This window comes from Paramisgurnus dabryanus, chromosome 13, assembly GCF_030506205.2.
Source record: "Paramisgurnus dabryanus chromosome 13, PD_genome_1.1, whole genome shotgun sequence".
Taxonomy (NCBI): domain Eukaryota; kingdom Metazoa; phylum Chordata; class Actinopteri; order Cypriniformes; family Cobitidae; genus Paramisgurnus; species Paramisgurnus dabryanus.
The window spans coordinates 2,470,456-2,492,653 of record NC_133349.1 but is presented as its reverse complement, the minus strand read 5'-3'; the positions used below and the strand labels follow the sequence as shown (position 1 = coordinate 2,492,653).

The 22,198-nt window shown below is 37.0% G+C and overlaps 1 protein-coding gene across 2 annotated transcripts in view; it reads left to right on the top strand.

Moving 5' to 3' along the window:
• Positions 1–22,198, top strand: part of iglon5 (IgLON family member 5) — a 222,651-nt gene that overhangs the window by 181,122 nt on the left and 19,331 nt on the right. Inside the window, exons 5-8 of one of the 2 annotated variants that reach the window (XM_065298942.2) lie at positions 8,530–8,661; positions 10,845–10,965; positions 11,070–11,221; positions 18,890–21,184. In XM_065298942.2, the coding sequence (XP_065155014.1) occupies positions 8,530–8,661; positions 10,845–10,965; positions 11,070–11,221; positions 18,890–18,990 (506 nt within the window). In that variant the 3' untranslated portion in view covers positions 18,991–21,184. Of the gene's footprint in view, positions 1–8,529; positions 8,662–10,844; positions 10,966–11,069; positions 11,222–18,889; positions 21,185–22,198 lie in introns of those variants that run through there. The other variant, XM_065298943.2, reaches the window with a different exon arrangement.

Here is a 22,198-nt window from a genome sequence, read left to right as displayed (position 1 = left end):
GGATGAAACTTTTTTCCCGTTTTGTTTGTTTGTTTGAAAGCAGAGTGTCTGTTATTTCATTTGATGTATTTGTATGTTTATATCTTTTTAGAATAAAATTTTACAGAAAGGGTTTTGTGAAACTTTTGTAAAAATCACAAAGAAATGCTGGTGGGCAACTTTTCAAAAAAAGGCTGGCAGGAAACGAGTTAAAGCTGTCTGCCTCAATGTCAATCAAACAACAAAAGAAAGTTAAACATATTTATTTCCTATAGTATTGTTTTTGAGTTTGTGTTTGTCAAATCTATTTTTTTACCAGTGCTTTTAAGGTACTGAATGGATGCAGTGATTTTGTTATTAAACCCTCAAAAATATTTAACTCGTTGTTTTTTTTACTGACTTCAAACAGGTGTAGCTCTGTCATTTTTGTCAGATTTCAACAAACCATACATCGTTATGATTTTTTTTTAATAGAGAATGACAAAATATAAATAACTCATAAAAAAAATTCTGCACGAGCCACATATGTTTTATTGCCGAAACAATATTGTGGTTGTATGATACTCTGAATAGTCTTTATCTGTGATGTAAAGCTTAGATTTCATTACAGGTAATTACAGCCGCAAGTAGGCTAATAATTGTCTACATGTGTAATCTTCATCTTTGTCGCTGTTATCTTCCTGCCGCAATATTAATAACCGTGCTTATCATAGCCATACTGTTTATAACTTTAATCAATATTAGCTACATCCATTAGTAGTGATTATAATGAAACATGTAACAGGAGATGCAGTTTTTATTAAATGTTGGCATGGAATTATTACCAGATTGACAATCAATATTTTCCTGTATTTATATTACCATTGATCCTGTAGTCGAGTGTCCGAATGTCCAGCTGTTGGACAGCTGAATGGAGATGCTGAAGCTATTATGTTTCAGTTTTCTGTCCTGCTGTCACAGATGAAAACCGACCTATTTACACCTGCTACATTAATGTAAAGTAGTCCGATTTAAAATGCTCACCATATCTGGACTGCATCAGATTTTGACTGATTTCATTACTGCACAGGTAAATCTGATTAAATCATATTTTAATTCTATATAAATAAATTAATACATTTAACTCTTTCCCTGCCATTTATCAAATAAAAATAAAGAAATGCTGAGATAATTGACGATGACGAGTTATCTCGTCAATTATGAGAAAATGCTTCCCTGCGAATTACGAGTTTTTACGGCAATCCATATTTCCACTGTTATCCACTAGGCGGTGCTCTAACCCAACTTATATACCACTAAAGCATTAATGGATTCAAAAACAGTAAAAACTCTGTGTATGTTTTGATCATCACTCTGAACAAATGCACTTCACAAAAATGCAAATATATCAGCTTATGTTCAAAATTTTGTATTTTTAAATAAACCTTGTCATATTAGAGAGGTGATAAAAAGAAAACAAATGAAGATAGGGTGAAAAAAAAACTTTTTTAAAGCAGGGTTTGTTCTTTCATTTAATATATTGTATGTTTATATATTTAAAGAGGATTTTTTTTCTGGAAGACATTGAACTTTTGTGAAAATCATAAAAAATGTTGGCGCTGGCTGGCAACTTAAAAAACCACTGGTGGGGAAAGAGTTAATATTTTGCATTGTAACAATATTATGAAAGCACATTACTTTAATGCGGATAGATTTTAAATGATTTTTTTGCTGTATTGTGGGGAAATATTATAGTACGGTAATTTTATGTTTAAATTAAATTACTTTATTATAGTCATGAGAATCTACTGTAATAAGATTGCCATTTATTATAATAAAACAGGGAGGGGAGTATAGGTATGTGTTTAATGGTCAAAATGAATGTCCCTCCAAAAAATAATAATTTCAGCACAGCGTGACCTTGACATGTTTTTTATATAAGAGTTATATTAGATCCAGCGTGAATAACTAAATCATGATAATAATATATCCTCACTGTGATATGAGATTTTGGTCACACCACCCACTCCTCCTGTCTGCAGATCTGCAGTTTTCCCACTCAGCATTTCCCTTACAGCCCATAACCCACCCACAACCAGAACAGAAATAAAGAGAGGGGCATAAGAGAGAGAGAGAGAGAGAGAGAGAGAGAGAGAGAGAGAGAAAGAGAGAGGCACATTGTTATTCAGTGCGAGTCGCTGCAGTAAAGCCTATTGGAAAAGCGGGGTGTGGAGACTCTGCCGAAGAAAGGAAAGAGAGCCATCTGGACCTGTACATCACACTGCAGGGAACTGGATGGGTTGGGATGACATCACACAGCAAACTCATACCTGTCCGCTAGTGACGTATTAGCACCTGATCCCTGGTGACAGATGATACACCCACTCCATCTTCAATAGATGTCCAATGAGTGACTAACAGAGAGCCCACACGTCTACAATGACAGAACATAGGCATTAGTCAAATGTCAAACTGAATAATTTAGTCCAATACATTTTACAAAATGGCAACCATGCAGGAGTTTAGAGGTCTTCTAGGATTTAAAGAAATGTACCCGACACCAGGGGCGTCGAAGGGAAGAGAAGGCCCTTGAAAAGTTTGGAATATATTTTATTTAACCTGGATATTTGTATTTCCTAATTAAATTTAAATGTAAAGTTAGTGTATTGGCTGAATAACTGTTTCACTTACTACATTTTGTATAAGTTAAAACTATCTAAGTCTCACAGTCCCACCCTTTGCTAATGCGCCAACTGGTTAAGTCCATCTGCACACGCATTTTGTTTAAATTTTTGAGCGTCTGGTGGAGCGCAACTTTCTGCGGTGCGGTTCAGTTGTCTTTCTCAAAGAAAGCTAAATCAGGCCACCGAAAAAGAAAGGAAAGACAGGAGAAGGAAACGAGGGGAAACGATTTCTGACTTATTTTTAAAGAAAGGTGAGCACAAACTAGAACACGAAATCTAGTGCTAAACTGTTTAAATATCCCCGCAATTATGAATGCTTAAAATGAAGTGAGACAACCCATTGAAAAAAGCAGAACATACACTTTCAGATGATAGTTTGGTTATAGACTACATGCAATTTGAGGGGAAAGGCTAAATAAATAAACTGCATACTAAAGCTGTTTGCATACAAAACTACGTTACGGTTTCAGCAGTAACAACAAACACGCGGCTTTCGTGGTCATCACGTAACTTCCGGTGAACTCTGCGAAGAATAAATAACAACAAAGTCCTTTAAAAGTAGTTTATTTATATAACACGCAAAATAAACAACACGTAGATTACATAAGAACCCAAAACATTTGTTATTTTTGATGAGGTATTTGTTTAAGAGTTTAGTTTCAGCAACTAGTCAGACCATTAAACAAACAGAAACCCGAAGTAAAGTTCGGACCAGACGCTTACAGTACCTGCGCCCGATGAAACGGTCTATAATAGCCTAATTTGAAAACATGTTTATTTTTAAATGAATAGGCTATAATATCTAAAATTAGCAATAATAGGCTAATTAGTGTCATAGGTAGCTTGGTAGCTCATCGGTAGCTTAGCTACATATCATGTCAACATTATATTATCAACGCCAGTGGGCATTTACTGGGCAATAAACTTCAGAATAAGCTATACATTTGAGGAAGCCAGCATGTTAGCAATAGCATTTGTTTCGTTTTGCTTTTTTTCTCCAAATAAAAATGACTATTGACACAAGTTTTGTTTGTCTTTTATGAATGGAGCTTTTTGTTAATGTCCAAACTAAAATGGCATATTTAAAATTTAATTCATGCCTTAAAGGAAAAAAGCATAATAAAACAAAAGTTCTAAGTAATTTAAAAATGTAATGTCTTGTTCATTCAGAAAAAATAAAATATGACTGAATCAAGTCTTGTTTGGTTATCATACAGTTTGTTCATAGTGATTAGAAAACTAAAATGGAAAAATGGGGGGCCCATCAGGACTGCCTATGCATAGGGCCCAAGACCTTGTGCTACGCCCCTGCCCGACACCAAATTACCCAAATCACTTTTTACCCAAACCCAAAGTGCATAAATCTTTTTTTTTAAGAAAGACCATAGACAAACCCGAGTAAATTAGACCCGAGTCTGACTCGACCAAGTGGCAATTTTTTTTAACCCGTATGTAAACAGCACCGACGTGTGTGCTGTCTGCAGCCCTGCACGCACCAGTCAGACATAAAGAAACCTGATGGCCTCGCAACCAATTGATTTATTTTCATTTGTATATCTTACAACAACACCAATATAACCGCTAAAATGTGCATTCAGAATTGATTGACAGGTCTGGTTTAACGAAAATTACGAACACTTTTGGCAAACAGAGTAGGTGTTAGAAAAGGACTTGATGCACACCCGCGAGATATTTCGGGTCTTCTCGTGTCCGTTCGGCAAAAATACATTCATTTTAAAGGGGCCATGGCATGAAAATCTGAGTTTTTCCATGTTTAAGTGCTATAATTGGGTTCTTAGTGCTTCTATCAACCTAGAAAATGTGAAAAAGATCAACCCAGTAACTTAGTTTTGGTAATGCATTCTCTGCAAGCACGTGAAAAATTAGGTTATTGAAATGTGGCTCTCCTTATGACTTATGAATAATAATGCCGCCCTTAATCTGCACTATCCAACCACGGCTCAGCCATTTAGTTCAAAGAGAAAGAGAAAAAATAATTGACAGCACAATTGAGTTTCAATTGCAACAAACCACCATCATAGAGACAGAGCGCAGCGCGTCATAACCTGAAAACCACGCCCACCGGGGGGGAAAGACATCCAACCGTCTCCATTGACTTTGTATTGCGAGAAGCCGCCTCCTTGTCATTTCTGGCTTATAACAAAAAACAGAATAATGCCTAAAAGCTGCTGTGTGCTGTATGTACAGCTAACAAGCCAAAGAACCCAGAAATAAGATTTTATAAGCTGTCGAGCCGTAAAACCCAACCTTTAAGGAGAAAAAAGTGGATCGCCAACTACATTTCCCCCTAGTGGATGCAGTTCTACTAATAGAAGTACTATGAAAAGTTGCCTGTTTCCACTTTTGTGTCTTTAAACGCTCGTTTTTTGAGGTCGACAGCTTATAAAAACTTATTTACAGATTAAACTTAAAAACAGAATAATACTTAAAAGCTGCTGTGTGACAAGGTGTATAGCTAACAAGCCAAAAAAAAAACAGAAATACGTTTTTATAAGCTGTCGACCTCAAAAAACGAGCGTTTAAAGACGCAAAACTTTTCATAGTACTCATATTAGTAGAACTGCGTCCACTAGTGGAAACGTAGTTGGCGATCCACTTTTTTCTCCTTAAAGGTTGGGTTTTACGGCTCAACAGCTTATAAAATCTTATTTCTGGGTTCTTTGGCTTGTTAGCTGTACATATTGTCACACAGCAGCTTTTAGGCATTATTCTGTTTTTGTTATAAGCCAGAAATGACAAGGAGGCAGACTCTCGCAATATAAAGTCAATGGAGACGGTTTTCAAATTTGCATAACTGCGCTCTGTCTCTATTGCAATCAGTGTTTGCATTTCATCAGCTCATTTGCATTTTAAAGGACACACCCAAAACGCTACATTTTTGCTCACATCTACAAAGTGTCAATTTTAACATGCTATAATAAATTATCTGTATGGTATTTGGAGCTAAAACTTCACATGTGTACTCTGGTGACACCAAAGATTTATTTTACATCTTAAAAAAGTCTTGTGACATGGCCCCTTTAAATTACCCAAGACCTGATGCCGCTAGTATTACATCCGATATTGCACATGTGAAACGTCTAGACCCGAATCCACTTGGGTATCAGGTCGGACCTTTTCGGATCTAAGTGGACCTGACCTCTAGAGTAAATCTCTAAATTACTCTTCTTGTTCACAGTACATTTTTGCTGAGAAAAGTATTAGGGACTGGAGAGATTTTTAGCGAACTGTCGACAGGCGTCCTGTGTTTTATGGTCTTTAAACTGCTGCCTCTCTCTACACCGTAATGTATGAGGTACTATTGAACTGCAGGGCTGATAGGAGCAAGAAAGAGACAGACTGATATTAACATCGAGCCAAGACACGAACCTCTGTTTTTGTGATTTTCTAGCACCTCAGACAAGCTGTCAAGGTCCAAAAAAGAGAAATCACCACATTAACAACTGTTAGAGCTCGGCGCCAGAGCCCAACAGATCAATGATTCAATTCCCAGAGATGGCATTAAATCCTATAATGTATAGCATGAACGCACTGTATGTTTTTTCAAATATTAAAAGTTAATGCGGGAAAATAGACCTCAGGTTTATATTGCTAATGTAAAGTTAATCTCTCTTTTTTTTTGCATTTAGCAAGTTAACTTTTTCAGAGACGAATAGCAACATGAATTAAGCCAACAGAAAATAAAACCTTTTAACCAGGAGTGCATAAAGCAAAGCCCAGATATAACCAGCTGTGATTTTTTTCATACTTTGGAGAAATGCATACAGCCACATTGGAATGGGGTTGTCACAACTGTGAGAAATAAAAACAAATACCATCCATTAGTATGAATCAGCCTCAGCTCGACCCTTACGGGATGTACCCGTCTCTTTACCTGTAAATGTTTATTGTTTTGTTTTGTTTTTGGGTCAGGATAAGATTATTTATCCCCCCGAGCGATTTGTAATGGTGCTCAGACAGCCTGACGAAGATGTCAGGAGGTAAGGATATTTATTACGCTAATGGATTGAGTGAATACGGTCGCTGTAAACCCCAGCGTGTGCTCGGTCATGTGGCGACTGCAGCTGCAAATAATCCTCTTCAGTTCAGTAACTGCCACTAATAATCCCCCGAAATAATCTTCAATTAGAAAAGGTGCCATGAAGTCCCTGTGGTTGTGAATTATAAGGTGTGCGGTTTACCTTTGTCTCGATTGGCTGAATACTTACAAGTGTATTATTCTGGTTGTCAAAGGGATTTTGATGTGTTGTTCAGCAGTCTGATTATTGCAGTTCAAAAAGAGCACAAAATTCTACCATGGAGACATTAAGACTCTTTAAGACGTTTTTGTTTTTGTTGTATTAATATCCCACTTTCAGCAGCAAAATCATTTGTCCGCTTGTATGTGAAGATTTGTGTTGCATCTGTTTTGTTTCTCTAAAGTGAAAGGAAGCGCCTCAGAGGTGCAAGATAGTCTCTTTGTAGATTACAATGGTTGTAAATAAAGTTTGGTGACTTATTGGCCACCAAACATTTCTGAGATGTTTATGATGATGATAAACTCTTTCAGTTTATTCTGGGAACTGTGTCTTACTTGCCCCTCTGTCTTTTATAGAGTGCCATAGGGTTGATGTATTTTTGTAGGCCAACCTGGAAGTTAATGCGAAACTGGTTCCCTTGTTTTTTCCATAGACTTTTGGATTATCAACAAGATAATCTTCACTGACAAGCACAACTTATATAATATAAAAATAAAAAGCTAACCTTAGGCTACAATCGAACTACTACCACAGTCTCTTGACATCAACGCATCACCACCAAGCTACCGACAACTTTTTCAAACTTTATTAAACACATTTAAAAACTCTGAGGAGGAATGTTTGTTGGGAATTGTGCCTGTGTTGCGTTGTTTTTAAAATCTTCATGCGTGATGACGTTTACATATACTAAATATTTAGTTTGTATAAAGATGTAGGGGCGTTTTACTGGACAGGAATTAGATTAGTCCTTGACTAAAATAAATATAAGAGCTGACCAAACTGAAAACAACTTGCACTTACATATCATAAAATAGATCAGTGCCCTTTGTTTTGATTTGGGCCCTCAACATGCATGCCACGGCAGTAATGTTTTTAGTAAGGCATGCTTGTTATTAAACTAAGGCCTAGTCCTGGCTTAAGCTAGTCCCTGACCGGTAAACCACCCCTTAAAGATTTAAAAGGTCATGTAATTGTATGTCCTGGCACATGCTAAGGAGTGATTGATGCTGTTGATAGACAGCCACATGTAATCTTTGCGATGCCAACATAATGTCTTGAAGTTTAAAACACACACACCCTGCCATTGGTTGCCGATTAGGTAGTCGTGCTCCAGATCCAATCCATTGGTTGAGTTATCGGTGTTATTATCCACAGTCAAACAAACTGCAGCAAATGACACTTTAACACAACATGAATAAATCTAAAAGCATTGAGTGAAAAACTAAAACTACATCATACGTTTCTTTAAGTGATTTAGTCACAGTTGAGGAGTTAATGTAGCCGGTTTAAAATCCCAGATGAGGTCATTTGAACATTAAACCTGCTGAATTTCGCACATCACCACTGCGCCCCTGGGCAGCGTATACAACAGCCGATAACTCCGGAGGGACTGTGATGTAGTACATGAACTGAAAGTAGCTTTGTGTAAACACCGACCACGAGATGAATAATTTTCCATGTTGACTGCTGTAATGTCCTTAGGCCTTTTTGTGCAACATAACAATGTGAAGCAATACTCGGGTGCACCTGCTTTTTTCTAGCACCTAACTTGGCTATTACATCTATGTATGACACTGTGCATTATGACGCTCTTCGTGCATCACCTTACTTGTCTTCTGACTTTGCAGACGGTCTCATGAGCGAGGGGGAATTTCTGGAAATCACTGAGATCAAACGCCACCAAGCAGAAGAATTCGAATGCATCACCAACAATGGCGTCTCTCCTCCAGACACCCGGCGTGTCAAGGTCACCGTCAACTGTAAGTCACGTCCAACACACACTGACTTCTTAATGTGCTGTTTTCACAACGCTCTATGGAGCTGTAATAAAATCATGAATTGAATTGCAGTTGGCTGTGTTTATAGTTCGAATTGTTTAACCTCCTAAGACCTGGATGTCAACATAGGTGGACCTAAAAAATGTTTTTGTTTGCAGCATAATACTTAATTCTGTGTAACTGCAACCTGTTGTACACAAACGTGGACAATTACACTGCTTCATGTTCAAAGAAAAATATTTGATTATTATATTTATTGGTTCTTCCTAACCCCAAAATAGCTGAAAAAAAATCTGAAAAAAAGACAAACCAAAGCTCGGGTCTTAGGAGGTTAATCATTTCTACAGAAGTGCTATTGTATTTCATTACTTTGTTGTAAATTTTTGTTGGACTAAAAGTAAAACATATTTATTTTATGACCAAAATCATGCTTTTGACTAACTTCTATTTTCCAGGAATGATTTTTTTTACACTTTAATAGTTGAACTATGAACATTGCACAAAAAAAGTGCATAATGCTAAAAAAACAATAATGCTATTAAAGTAATGAAATACACTCAACTTCTGAAACAAACAATTAACGTTTAGCTTTTGCAATGTTAAAGGGGACATGTCACAAGACCTTTTTAAGATGTAAAATAAATCTTTGGTGTCCCCATAGTATGCATGTGAAGTTTTAGCTCAAAATATCTCATAGATAATTTATTATAACATGTTAAAATTGCCAATTTGTAGGTGTGAGCAAAAATGTGCTGTTTTGGGTGTGTCCTTTAAACGCAAATGAGTTGATCTCTGCACTAAATGGCAGTGCCGTGGTTGGATAGTGCAGATTAATGGGCGGTATTATCCCCTTCTGACATCACAAGGGGAACCAGATTTCAATGAGCTATTTTTTCACATGCTTGCAGAGAATGGTTAACAAAACTAAGTTACTGGGTTGATCTTTTTCACATTTTCTAAGTTGATACAAGAACTAGGGACCCAATTATAGCACTTACACATGGAAAAAGTCAGATTTTCTTTAAACTGCAATTGTTTTTAAAATGGTAAAAAAGGCAAAGTCCAGCAAAGTACTGGATACAACATGTGTGCATATTTTTTTGAAAATGCATGTTTGTTAATATATGACCTATAACAAAAAGTAACAAAAACAACATAAGTTATAACATATATATATATATAGACGGTTTCATCGGACGCACGTGATACATGTCTGATCCGAACCTTACTTCCGCTTTCGTCTTTTTATTTGCCTGACTAGTTGCTAAACTGATCTCTTGAACAAATGCCTCGTCGAAAATAACAAATGTTTTGGTTTCCTAGGTAATCTATGTGTTGTTTTTTTGCTTGTTATATAAATAAACTACGTTAAAAGAACTTTGTTGTTATTTATTCTTAGCGGAGCTTACCGGAAGTTACGTGCAGACCGCGACAGCCGCTTGTTTATGTTGTTACTGCTGAAACGGTCTATATTAGTGCTGGGCATAGATTAATCTTGATTAATCATATACAAAATACAAGTATTTTATTGCGTAATATATGAGTTTGTGTTGTGTGTAATTATTATGTATATATAAATACACACACATTCATGTATGTATTTAAGAAACATTTACATGTGTTTATATATTTATTTATATTTTTATATGTTATATATAAATAAAAAAATTATATATAAATAAAAAAATTCTTAAATGTATATATATATGTATGTGTGTGTGTTTAAATATACATAATATTTACATACAGCACAAACTCATATATTATGCAAAAAAATACCTTAATTTTGTACGAGATTAATCTAATATATATATATATATATATATATATATATATATATATATATATATATATATATATATATATATATATATATATATATATATATATATATATATATATATATATATATATATATATATATATATATATATATATATATAGGTAAAAATAGGGGGTAAAAGTTTGCCCTGCATCATTTTTACATTTTTAATATCTGGCCCTCAAAGAAGACCCCTGACCTAGACAGTCAAATTATGGCTATTGCTTGCTGGGTAGCTTGATACTTGCACCATATTTTAGCTATTTTGCATCCAACCAATTTACAACTCAAATAAATACTATATCCTATAATCTTTGTACTTTTTACATCCTTGTGTTTTTAGACCCACCAGTAATTACAGATGTGAAGAACATGCCTGCCCAACTGGGAAAAACTGCCATTTTACGTTGTGAAGCCATGGCTGTGCCCACAGCTTCATTTGAATGGTACAGAGATGACAGAAGGTAAGATTACTGTACGTGCTGTGAATCATGGGAAATGACACATGACGGTTCAGTGTGAAGTCAGCTCCTCTAATGTGCGATCTTTCATATTATTTCTTTCCCAGGCCGGTAGAGAGCGATAACTCGCTGAAGATAAAGAACGAGAAAACACGTTCCCTGCTGCTTTTCACCAACGTCACAGAAAAACACTTCGGCAACTACACCTGCTTCGCCTCCAACCGGCTCGGCGCTTCCAACGCCAGCATGTTACTCTTCAGTAAGTGAAAAAGTCTGAAAGGACTTTCCTCTGTACTTTGCAAACATTCATAAATCTACCAAGGCATAAAGTCAAGGATAAATAAACAGCCTGCAGGTAGTGACTTTCCACTGTACAAAACAGATGAATGTGCAACTCTTTACCGGAGGCTGATAATGGCAGTGTGTCTATTGATGGTGCTTAAAGGAAAAATGATCTGGTGGGCTTACCAAAGTGCATCGTTTCTTCCTTCTTTAATAATGCATAACTCAAGCTTTACTGTAGTTTAACCCCACTGTGAAGTATTTTTAAAGTTTCTGACTATGATGCATGCGGGTTACAGCAGCGTGTATACTGTTGAGACCTTCGAATCATCTGGGAAACGTCTGCGTATGAGCTCAAAGGCAATCTTTACGATGTGATGTGCGCGCGAGTGATTTTGGCAAGATATAAATGGATGCGTTTGGCAGATTAATATTTCTTTCCCAGGAAAGAAACGCAAAGCTTTTTAGTGCCACTGCAATAAAATGAAGAGCAAAAGAAGTGCTTTTGGTGTGTAATTGATGCTTTTATGTATTTAAGCATTTCTGCCTTGCCAGAAATAATCATTTGAATTGTCTTTTATAGCACAAGCTTGTCAGCTCATAAATCCATTCGCCGATTTTATAATGAATAACATTCAGATTTAAAACATATTTATGATCGTTTCTACGTCACTAGTATTGATAATGGTGTGCGCGTGCACGCTCATCATAAATACGATCATTTCAACCTAAATTGAAGGAATCTTGAGTGTACCCTCAAATTAATTTATATAGCGCTTTTTTATAATGTTTCATTGCTTCAAAGCCACTTTACAAGACCAAACACAAAAAATATATTAAATGTATAGTATATATAATAAAATGTATAGCATTGTTGTGAATTTTACTGTCCTTGTAAACAGATTATAATCTATCAACTATCAAACATGCAGTCAATTAATATGATAAATATAATTTAATAACTGGTGTTATGCTGCATTCACACCAGCCTCGGTAGAGGCGTCAAGCGCAAGTGATTTCAATGTAAAGTCAATTTTGAAGACAAGTTGACACACTTCTGGATGTCCTGCGATGCTAATGAGGCATTTAGCGCTGCGCAGTGGACGCGATTCTGCCTCATTCGTGCGTCTAGTTCGCGTGAATGCCGCGAATTGAGCGTTGCCGAAGGAAACGCGAGAGTTGAAAAATTTTAACTTTGGCGGAAAAACGCGACGCTTTAACAAATCAGGAGCTTGCTCTAGTAGTGACGTGATTACAGGAAGCGAGCGGAGTTGCAGAAGCACCTCCCATGACGCAAATTTCCACGTGAATGTCTAGACCGCGCACGAAGCGAGTAAACTCAAATGTTCAAGCGGCAAACTAGATGCTATAGACGCAAATTTGACGCCTCAAACGCGGGTGGTGTGTACCCACAGTTATATTTAACTAGACATGCCTTTCCATCTAACAAGGAAATGGCCCTTAACAGAAGAAAAAAATGATGTATAAGCAAGAGTTTGACATTGCATAAGATATCTGCAATAATACCACAAACAGCATATAGAAAATATAGGCATCAAGAAATGATCACAGACTGATCTGAATGCTGAGAAAAAAACTCCCTTCTCTAAATAATATTTATAGGAAACTTATAATTAAACATTGATTGTTGGTTTGAGAATATTGATAATGCATCACAAGATACAAAAATGCAATACTATTGAATTTCTCCCTCTCCTCCTTAAAGGTGCATTGTGTAACTTTTATCGACAGAAATGAAATGTAATATGCATAACTATATTATCAGTGGTGTACATAATGAACGGTATTGTTTTTCATTACCTTTGAATGAGCCATTTTTATCTACATACACCTCGGGTCCCCTTACATGAAAGCCGCCATTTCACGCCGCCATGTATCTACAATAGCGCTAAATGGACAAACTGCTTATAGAGCGCATTTTGTCACTACGTTGTCTCCGACGGTGACTTGTTTGTCCTGTGGTGCCTGCCGTAGCTTCTCTATGCGTTTTGAAAGAGAGGGGTGAACTGTGGACTGAACCGTGGGTTGCAATTCACTACACACATCCAACCACTAGATGCCACTAAAAATTTACACGGTGGACCTTTAAAGACATCAGACTCATTTGGCATACACACCAAATGCAACGATTTGCACGAGTAGATTACATACAAAGTCAATGCAAAGACACGATCAGACGCTTCCTCATGCAGGGCGATGCAAATGACACAAATTGGGCGGCGCAATTGCCGCGAAAACACGCGCTATTCACCTCAAACGCGCCTTCGAATTCGCGCAAGTTGAAAATATTCAACTCAAGTGAAAAATTCACATGACACAAAGTTAAATCCCGCGAGTAATCTAGAGCAAGCAACGCGATGCTACCCGTTTGGTGTGTACGTAGCATAAAGCATTTTTAATTGTATAAATTATATACATAAATTGTATTTATTTTATTAATGAAAATTGCTTACATGTGTTTCTTTGCTGAATATATTTGACCTCAATTGTTTCATTGTTTTCTTCAGCAGTAGCTTTTAATTTTTCTTATTTAATTAGTAAACATAAATTGAGAGTTTATTGCTGAATTTATGAAATCAAGTATGAACAACCAACAAGTGTAGCAGTTGTGTCATAACAGCCCAGCAGTAATAAATAATGGTGTTACCAATAGTATGGTAAAATTTCCAGTTAGGTGCTGTGTTGATTACACATTAAACTTCATTACCTACCTAAATCTTATTTTTAATCTCCTAGAATGGTTCGCCACAGTTTTGGGGTTAATTCTTTTGAGACATGTGTTAGATTAAAAGTTTTCAAAGAAAATATCCAGTTAAACAAAGCTTGTTTTTCATAGATTTTCGTTTTACAGTACATTAGCAGGATTAAGTTAGTAGGACTTAATTTCATTCAAAAACATCACATTAGACTTTTTTAACTAAAGGAAACCAAAAATTGTGCTTTTAGAAAACACACACAGAGGTTGCACTACTGTATGTAATCTGCAAAATAGTACAACTTCCAAGAGAGATGAATTTCAGACTCCTGACCAGACTAAGTAAACAAAGCTTTCATTGGGAACATTAGCTGAATATAATATTGAATACTGAGCTCTTGGCAAAGTGAAATGTGCTGGAGTGAGTCAAGAAGAGAGGCGGGCCGGGTCGAGGTGAACCCTGTATTTATGGGACGGAGCCAAAACGTTTCTACACAGAGGGATGTTATAAAGCACAGTGCTGTGTAGGAGAGAAAGAAATACTGATCATGTCATGCTTTTATCTCACCGAACAGAAATGCTGCACAGTTTGGACAAAATTTATTCAATTTATGGACAAAATGCTTCGCCAGTTTTGCATAGAAAACTCTTGAATACGGCTTGGTGATGTAGATAAATTATATTTCAATGTTTGTTCAGCCTTTTTCTGATATCAGTATACAGTATGTTGGTATTTGTTCTGAACTTGAAAATATAAGTATTTTATTAAAAAACAATCAAGGTGTTAAAGTTAGCAGAATATATACATGTAGGGGAGACCCTACGCTTTTTGGCTTTATCATTTAAAAAATATTTAAGTTAGATGATTCATTTTTCTACACAATCAGCACACACATCTCTGCTAGAAATAAACACTTAAAGTTTGTTTATGGGACCTACCGTTATGGTACAATTACAATACACCCAAAGTGACAGTAGTGCAAATGTGACAACTTACCCCATAGGTGAGGTTCATTGTAACAAACAGAGGGTTTGTTGTAACACCTGCTAGAAAATTTCTTTAAACACAAATAATTCAATAAAATTCTGTCTATATACTAAAGGTGGATATTGTTAATATATCTGCCTATAACAGATAGATATCCACACATTCATCCATCTATGATCTTTCATCTAACCATCCTTGTATTATGCATCAATGCATATAAATAGAGCTGCACAATTAAGACAAAAAAATATAGTTGTGAGTTATATCCCCTGATATTCTGTTAACAGTTATCATTTTGATGAATAGTATTTACATTGTTTTCATTTTATTATCCTTTTATACTTGAGGCTTAATTGCAACACTGTGTGACAACTAACCCTGCTGTGTAAAAATGTTTTCAATCCCAGCTATCAGTTACTAGAAGCTGCTGACATGTTTCAAAATGCTATAAGGTCAGACAGTGATTAAAATAATAAAAGGTTGGATTTGGTGACTTGCACACCCTTCTCAGAAATTAATAAAAAACATAAGATGAAGAAATTTACTCCCATGCCTTCAAAACACTCTGGGCTCTATTTTAACGATCTGAAACGCAAGTGCGAAGCGCAATGCGCAAGTGACTTTGTGGGTGGATCTTGGGCGCTGTTGCTATTTTCCCGGCGGGAGAAATAACTCTTGCGCCAGGCGCAAATCAATAAGAGGTTGGTCTGAAGTAGGTTCATTATTCATAGGTGTGGTTTGGGCGTAACGTCAAATAAACCAATCAGAACGCTATCCAACATTCCCTTTAAACGCAAGTGCGCAAGTTCCATGGCGGGTTGCTATTATTATGACGGATTTACCAGGCGCACGCCAGGAGCTGTTCACAGCCGAGGAGACCGACGTTCTTGTAAGAGCAGTCAAAGACAGAGAAGTTGTTTTGTATGGGGATAGGAGAAACCCACCCAAATCAGCGTAGGTTAAACAGGCGTGAGAGGAAAGAGCCACAATTGTCTCATCAGCTGGCATCCCCAGGACGTTGCGCCGCAAGCGCTACAATGATGTCAGGAGACGGGGGAATCCCAAGCTTGCCAGCATAAATCGGCCACGCGATGTAACGGGAGGTGGATTTGCCTCTATACAGGACCTGACCGCTGAAAGCCAAGAAATGCAAGTAGTCCAACCACAAAGTACTCTTACAAACAAGTTCATATGTATTAAGGTTTCTTATGAAAACATTTTAATTATTATTTACATAAAATAAACGTAATACAGTCACACAACAAACTTATGAAAATATTTTAATCGTTATTTGCATGATTATTTTTTAAAGCAGCCACACACAATAAATAAAAACTATCACCACAATGCTCACCACTATGATTCCCCTTATCATGTGTTAATATTTTTTATTGTAACAATTTATGATTTGCAAAAATAACTGTTGCATCTGTGTAGATTAGATAATCAAAGTGTGTGCGCGTTGTGCACGCTATACATTATGGTCAATCATGAGCCCTTAAAATAGCATAATGAACAACGCACAGTACCCCACTGACTTTAGACTAGTTTTTTCTGGTCAGTGGCGCAATTGTTTTTTGAAACTGCAAAATAGCATCAGGGATGGTTTGCGCCGGAACACGCCTCCTTTTTTGCGCTGAACCGCCCAGGGAGCGCAAGTTCATTCCCTAGTTTGCCGACGTGCGTCTGTGGAGGGAAAAACCCGCAGTGCGCCGATGCAAAATACGAATGATACATGCGTCACTGACAAAGTCAATTGCGCTGGGTGCAAGATAGGGCCCTCTTTGTTCAATATCTTAACCAAAACAAATCAAAACTTTAACAAATTGACATGAGATCTTCTGACAGTAAGAGAAAAAGACACAAAGCACAGATTACTCGGCCCTGTATAAATATGTAAAGTAGCTGTGTTACAAATAACCCTGTGTTAGTTTGTTTCCTGCTCACCCATACTGTATGAACCAATATACTGTAAGTCATTGTGTAATGACATAAATAAAAACTACATTTCACGTAGTATTTTAATTGACAAGGTCATAAAAACATCTTGAATATGAATTATAAAACAATAAGCAACTTGTTTGTAGAAAGTTTAACTTTTTCCACTCTTCAGATGTCAAATCTGTACATCATATGCTAAATCTGTGTTCCTCGTTTGCAGTTCCTCCTCCATCTTCCAGTTTCTTTTAGCATTTTCAATCCATCTATTCTTTTCTGCGGTTCATTATGTCACCGCTGTTCCCCCCCATCGTTTGTCCCACCACATTTCCCGCTCTGTTGTGTTCGGTTACCATCAGACACTTCATTCCTCACACTGTGATCCCCAGTGAGTGATTCCTGCTCTTTCTTTTCCTCCAGCATCACTTTTTCTTTCTTTTCTCCCTTATTCTTTTTATCTTAATCTCTCAGTTTTTGTTAACAAGTCATTGTCAGCAGTGTATTCATCTTCACTCGTCTGACGTTTTGGCCTTTTCTGATAGAGGACATATCGTAAGAATCTGACTTTTTCCAAGTTTAAGTGCTATAATTGGGTCGCCAGTGCTTGTATCAACCTAGAAAATATGAAAAACATCAACCCAGTAACTTAGTTTTGGTAAATCATTCTTTGCAAGCATGTGAAAAATAGGTCATTGAAATTTGGCTCCCCTTGTGATGTCAGAAGGGGATCTTATTATAATAATACTGCCCCATAATCTGCACTATTCAACCTTGGCACTGCAATTTAGTGCAGAGAGAAAAAGAAAAAAATAATTGACTGCACAATTCAGATTCAATTTCAACAAACCACCGTGATGGCGATCAAATTTGCTCAAACCTACAATGTGGCAATTTTAACATGCTATAATAAATTATCTGTGGGGTATTTTGAGAAAAAAAACTTCCATTCAATGCCATACCATACCCGTTATGACAATTACAGATATCGCTATTTTCCTTTACAATCAAATAGATTAAATTGAAGCAAAACATAAACAAATAATATCATATTAAACATGAATTTAAAACAAAAATACATCATACAAAAATAAAGTCCCAATAGAATACAATAGAACAATAGAATAAATATTATGACGTTTATTTCAATAACTTGACGACATATAGTTAAGTATAGTTGGTATAGGGCTTTTATGTCGAAATATACTTCACTTTTGTTATGATGCGCACACAGATATAAGAATTATATATATTGACTTTTATAAAGGATGTTTCACTCTTTCCCCACCATTGACGAATTATCTTGACAATGACGATTTTTTACTGTCATCTATTATTCCGCTACTATTCCTAGGTGGCACTCCTACCCAATTTATAAAAAAATGAAAAAATGCTGTCAGGCACCTTTTAAAAAAACTCATTACCGGATAAATGAAGACTCTCTCACCCACTCCTACCGTCTGTAGGAAGAATACCCCACTTGCAAGTTCGCTGTATCCGACCCGGTGTCCTTCAGTCTCGCAAAGTCTCAGATATCGCGAGAAGCAGGATCACTTTACGGCAAACAACACAGAGGCAGGCGAGCTAAACACGGCTAGCGATTGTTGCAAATGGCATCGAAAACCCTTGACGGAAGGGAAACATATCTGGATTGGAAATAAGCTGATAAACTTGGTTCCGAGGAGGGAGGGACAACAGTTCGCTTTTACGACAGTGTGTTTGAAAGCATTTACTTTCAGACACTAGGGGGAGCTCGTAGAGAAATATTACGCAGACTTGCCTGGTTTCCCTTTAATGCAAATTTTAAAGTTTATTAAATCTGACTGTAAATCTTTGCACAGTACTGTATATACCTATAAAATAACTATGTTGATCTTCTCAATGTATTTAGTTACTTTTTGTTATAGTTTAATATCTGCTTTTTCAAAACTGTATACCACCACCTCGGTTTGCTGTTTAAAATCTCTTGAATCAGTTTCTGTCTGCTTCTCTTTCATCTCTTGCAGTGCCTGGGGCAGTGTACGGCGGAGCGTCATCTCTTAACACCCGTTTATCAGGAGCCGGCCTTTGGTTCTGCCTATCCATTTCTGTTCTGATGAAGGTCTAAAACTGTCCTGCCTTTGGAAGGAGTCTTTAAAAACGAACCCATCACTGTGAACAAAAAGAAATTATGCATTGATCCAGGAGCCATCGCTACAGTACATCTCTCCCGTCATTCCTTCCTCTTTCCACCCCGCCGCATATCACCGCTTCATTCCCGTTTCCGGCGACGGTCACCTTTTAATGTCCAAACCCGATATGTGATGCAAGTTATGAAAAGTTCAACGGTTCGGTGTCTCTTGACGTGCGTGCTGGACATGCTGTTTGTACTCCGTGGGTTGTGAATCTGTGAAGGTAACGGTGCTGACAATAATATGGTTACGTTGCTAAAGATCAGGTGACCCACTAGAAGTGTTTGTGGTGGATCACCAGCGACCGGTGACTCTCAGATCCGAGCGCAGAGGTCTGAGCCGATTGGCGGGGCGTTCTTACACGCGTAGCTACTATGAATGATGTCAAAGCCCATCTTTTCTTTCTAGCGAGGTGCGTACGTTTCATCTCGAGCCCTTTAGAGGTCTCGACCCAAGGCGAACATCAGCACCTTCACTTCAGTTTATCCGAGAGTCCATCGAACGGTCCGTCACCCTCGGTGTAAATATATATGCAGTAGATGCACCCCATTTCCCATCGGGCTCTCTGTTTCAGCATTTAAGCTTGGAGGATATCGCTGCCTTCAAGTCACGTTGGAACGATCATATTTATGACACACACCTCAATGTCGTTGGCTGATCGTAACAAGTTGTGAATGTTGACTGTACAGTATGTTTTCTCGCAATTCATGTACTGTTGATGATGATGATCAGGCTTGCCGGAAATACTAAACATTTTGTCGATTTAAGAGGCGACCAATCTACGTATGTGGCTGCTCATCCGTTTTCTCTATAAACGCTTCCGGTGACCGTCATAATTTTGATTTCGGACCTCATGAGTGTGATCTTCCCATAAAGACTTGAAGGCAGCTGAAGTTTCTGGCGTCTCTTAAGCAGTTCATCGACTTCCTTGTTGCTTGTGGATAGCATGTACCGGTTAGAAATGTCCCTCTTGTGACCTCACTTCCTGCACCGACCCCCGTTTTAACCCCTGCACTGTGTACATTTTAATCTGCAAGGTTAACTGCTATTACTTTTCGGTGTTAATAATGATGACAATAATGATGATGATGATGATGTTAATAAGTATTTGAATAAATATGATAGTAATTCCATGTGAGAAAAAAAAATGACAGAGCTGATCGCAAGCCATGTGTGTGAAAATATTTTGTACTAAAAATCCCATTCACTGAACGGCCAAAAAAAAAATCGTTTTGTGCTCTGTTTTAACATGATAAACCTTTTTGAAATGGAAATAATTTGACAACGTCCATAAAGAAAGCAATCACGGAAATGTAAGGGCACTTACACGCTAGAGAAAGACGGACACGTTTGATGGATAGGAATCCAGAAGATTTTTTGAGGTCATCCAACAGAAATTGATCTCAAGTTCATCGTAATATTCACAAATGCTGCGTTTATCCTCTGGATTCGTCCACATTAGGGGTGGGCCATAAATCGTTAGCTATGATAACCAGTAGAAATTTGTCACCCTGTAGCGATTTCGAGGTTACGCACCCACATCATGTTACTAGGCGCATGGTCACGAAAACGTACAGTTTGTAGACGGATTTAAGCACCAGAGTTGTAAGATAACTGATGTTAAGCCATTGAAACACAAACAACAGAGCTAAATGCGCGCACTGTTTTTGTGTGAGAGGAGCGCGCAAGCTGTGCATCTGTTGCTCATTAACTCTTTCCCCACCATTGACGAGTTAACTCATCAATTCCCTGCCAATGACTAGTATTTCCAGCTTTCCACAATACCGCTATTATCCACCAGATGACCTCTTTTACAACTTATACAACACAGAAGTATCGCCCTAGGGCAAACAGCTGTATGTCCGTGTAAGTTTTGAGGATCATTCTGCATCTGATCTCTATCAAAAGTCCTTCACAAAAAATTAAATGAAACTTTTGTGAAAATCATGAAAAATGGTGGCACTGGCTGGTAACAAAAAAAAAAAAACTGGCAGGAAAAGAGTAAAGCTTGTGAGCATTTTTGCTGCTTGTTTGGCCTTACATAAACATATGCGTCAAAATTCCCATCTTTGCAAGTATCCTGATAAACACGACAATATACTGTAGGTCTTAAGAAAACGTAAAAAGCTGGACTTTGGTCTTAAAGGGGAAGTTACCTAATTTTTCTCCTGTTTGTCACTTATGTTACTCATCACTTAGGGGGCGTGCACACCAAGGCGTTTATGCCGGTGTATGTTTTTTATTGCTTTCCAAAAATGCCAGCAGCTAAGCGCCTAGAGTTGAAAATTGTTTAACTTCGGGTGAAAAAAAGCTTACCTGGACAATGTCACTTTTCACTCAACTGTCCAATCACAACGTAGGAGGGGCGGGACAAATATCAAAATACTGTAACAAACTGGCACATTGTTTAACTCATTTCGCGCCTTCCTTTTTTAAAATGTTACCCGTCGGCATTTTTTGTGATTTTTGAAAATTTTCTTCTAAAAATATATAAACATACAAATATATCAAATGAAAGAACAGACCTTCTGCTTACAAACAAACAATAAACAAAAAAAATGGGGAAAAAGTTTCATCCATTTTTTCTCTGCTTATAAACTTTTTCTTCAAAATTATTTGCTAAATATTTTTCTAGCAAAAAGCTGAAATAATTGCATTTTTTTGTGAAGGAATTTTGTTAGAAATCAGATTCAGAATGATTATCAAAACATACACAAATTGTAAAATTTATAAAAAAAAAATTGCTTCATCTAGTGGATAATCACGGTATTACAGATAACCATAAAAAACTCATCAGGAACACGTTTTTTTTTTCATGCAAATGTTTTCTCTTAATTGACAACATAACTCATCAATGGCAGGGAAAGAGTTACTGACTGATGGCAACCTGAGAAAAAGCCAGCAAGAGCATTCTTTTGGTGTCCGCCTGGCTTTTTTTAACCGCATTTTAACGCTTTGGTGTACACGCCCCCCTTACTGCTCTTTACTAAATCACTTTTCTACCTTTAAAAACTTTAAATATAACTTTGTCGAACTGAGCTTTTCACATAATGTCATATTTCACTCGACCATCCAATCATAATGGTGGAAGGGTGGGACAAATATCAAAATAACAAATATCAAATATCAAAATTGTTTTTCTTG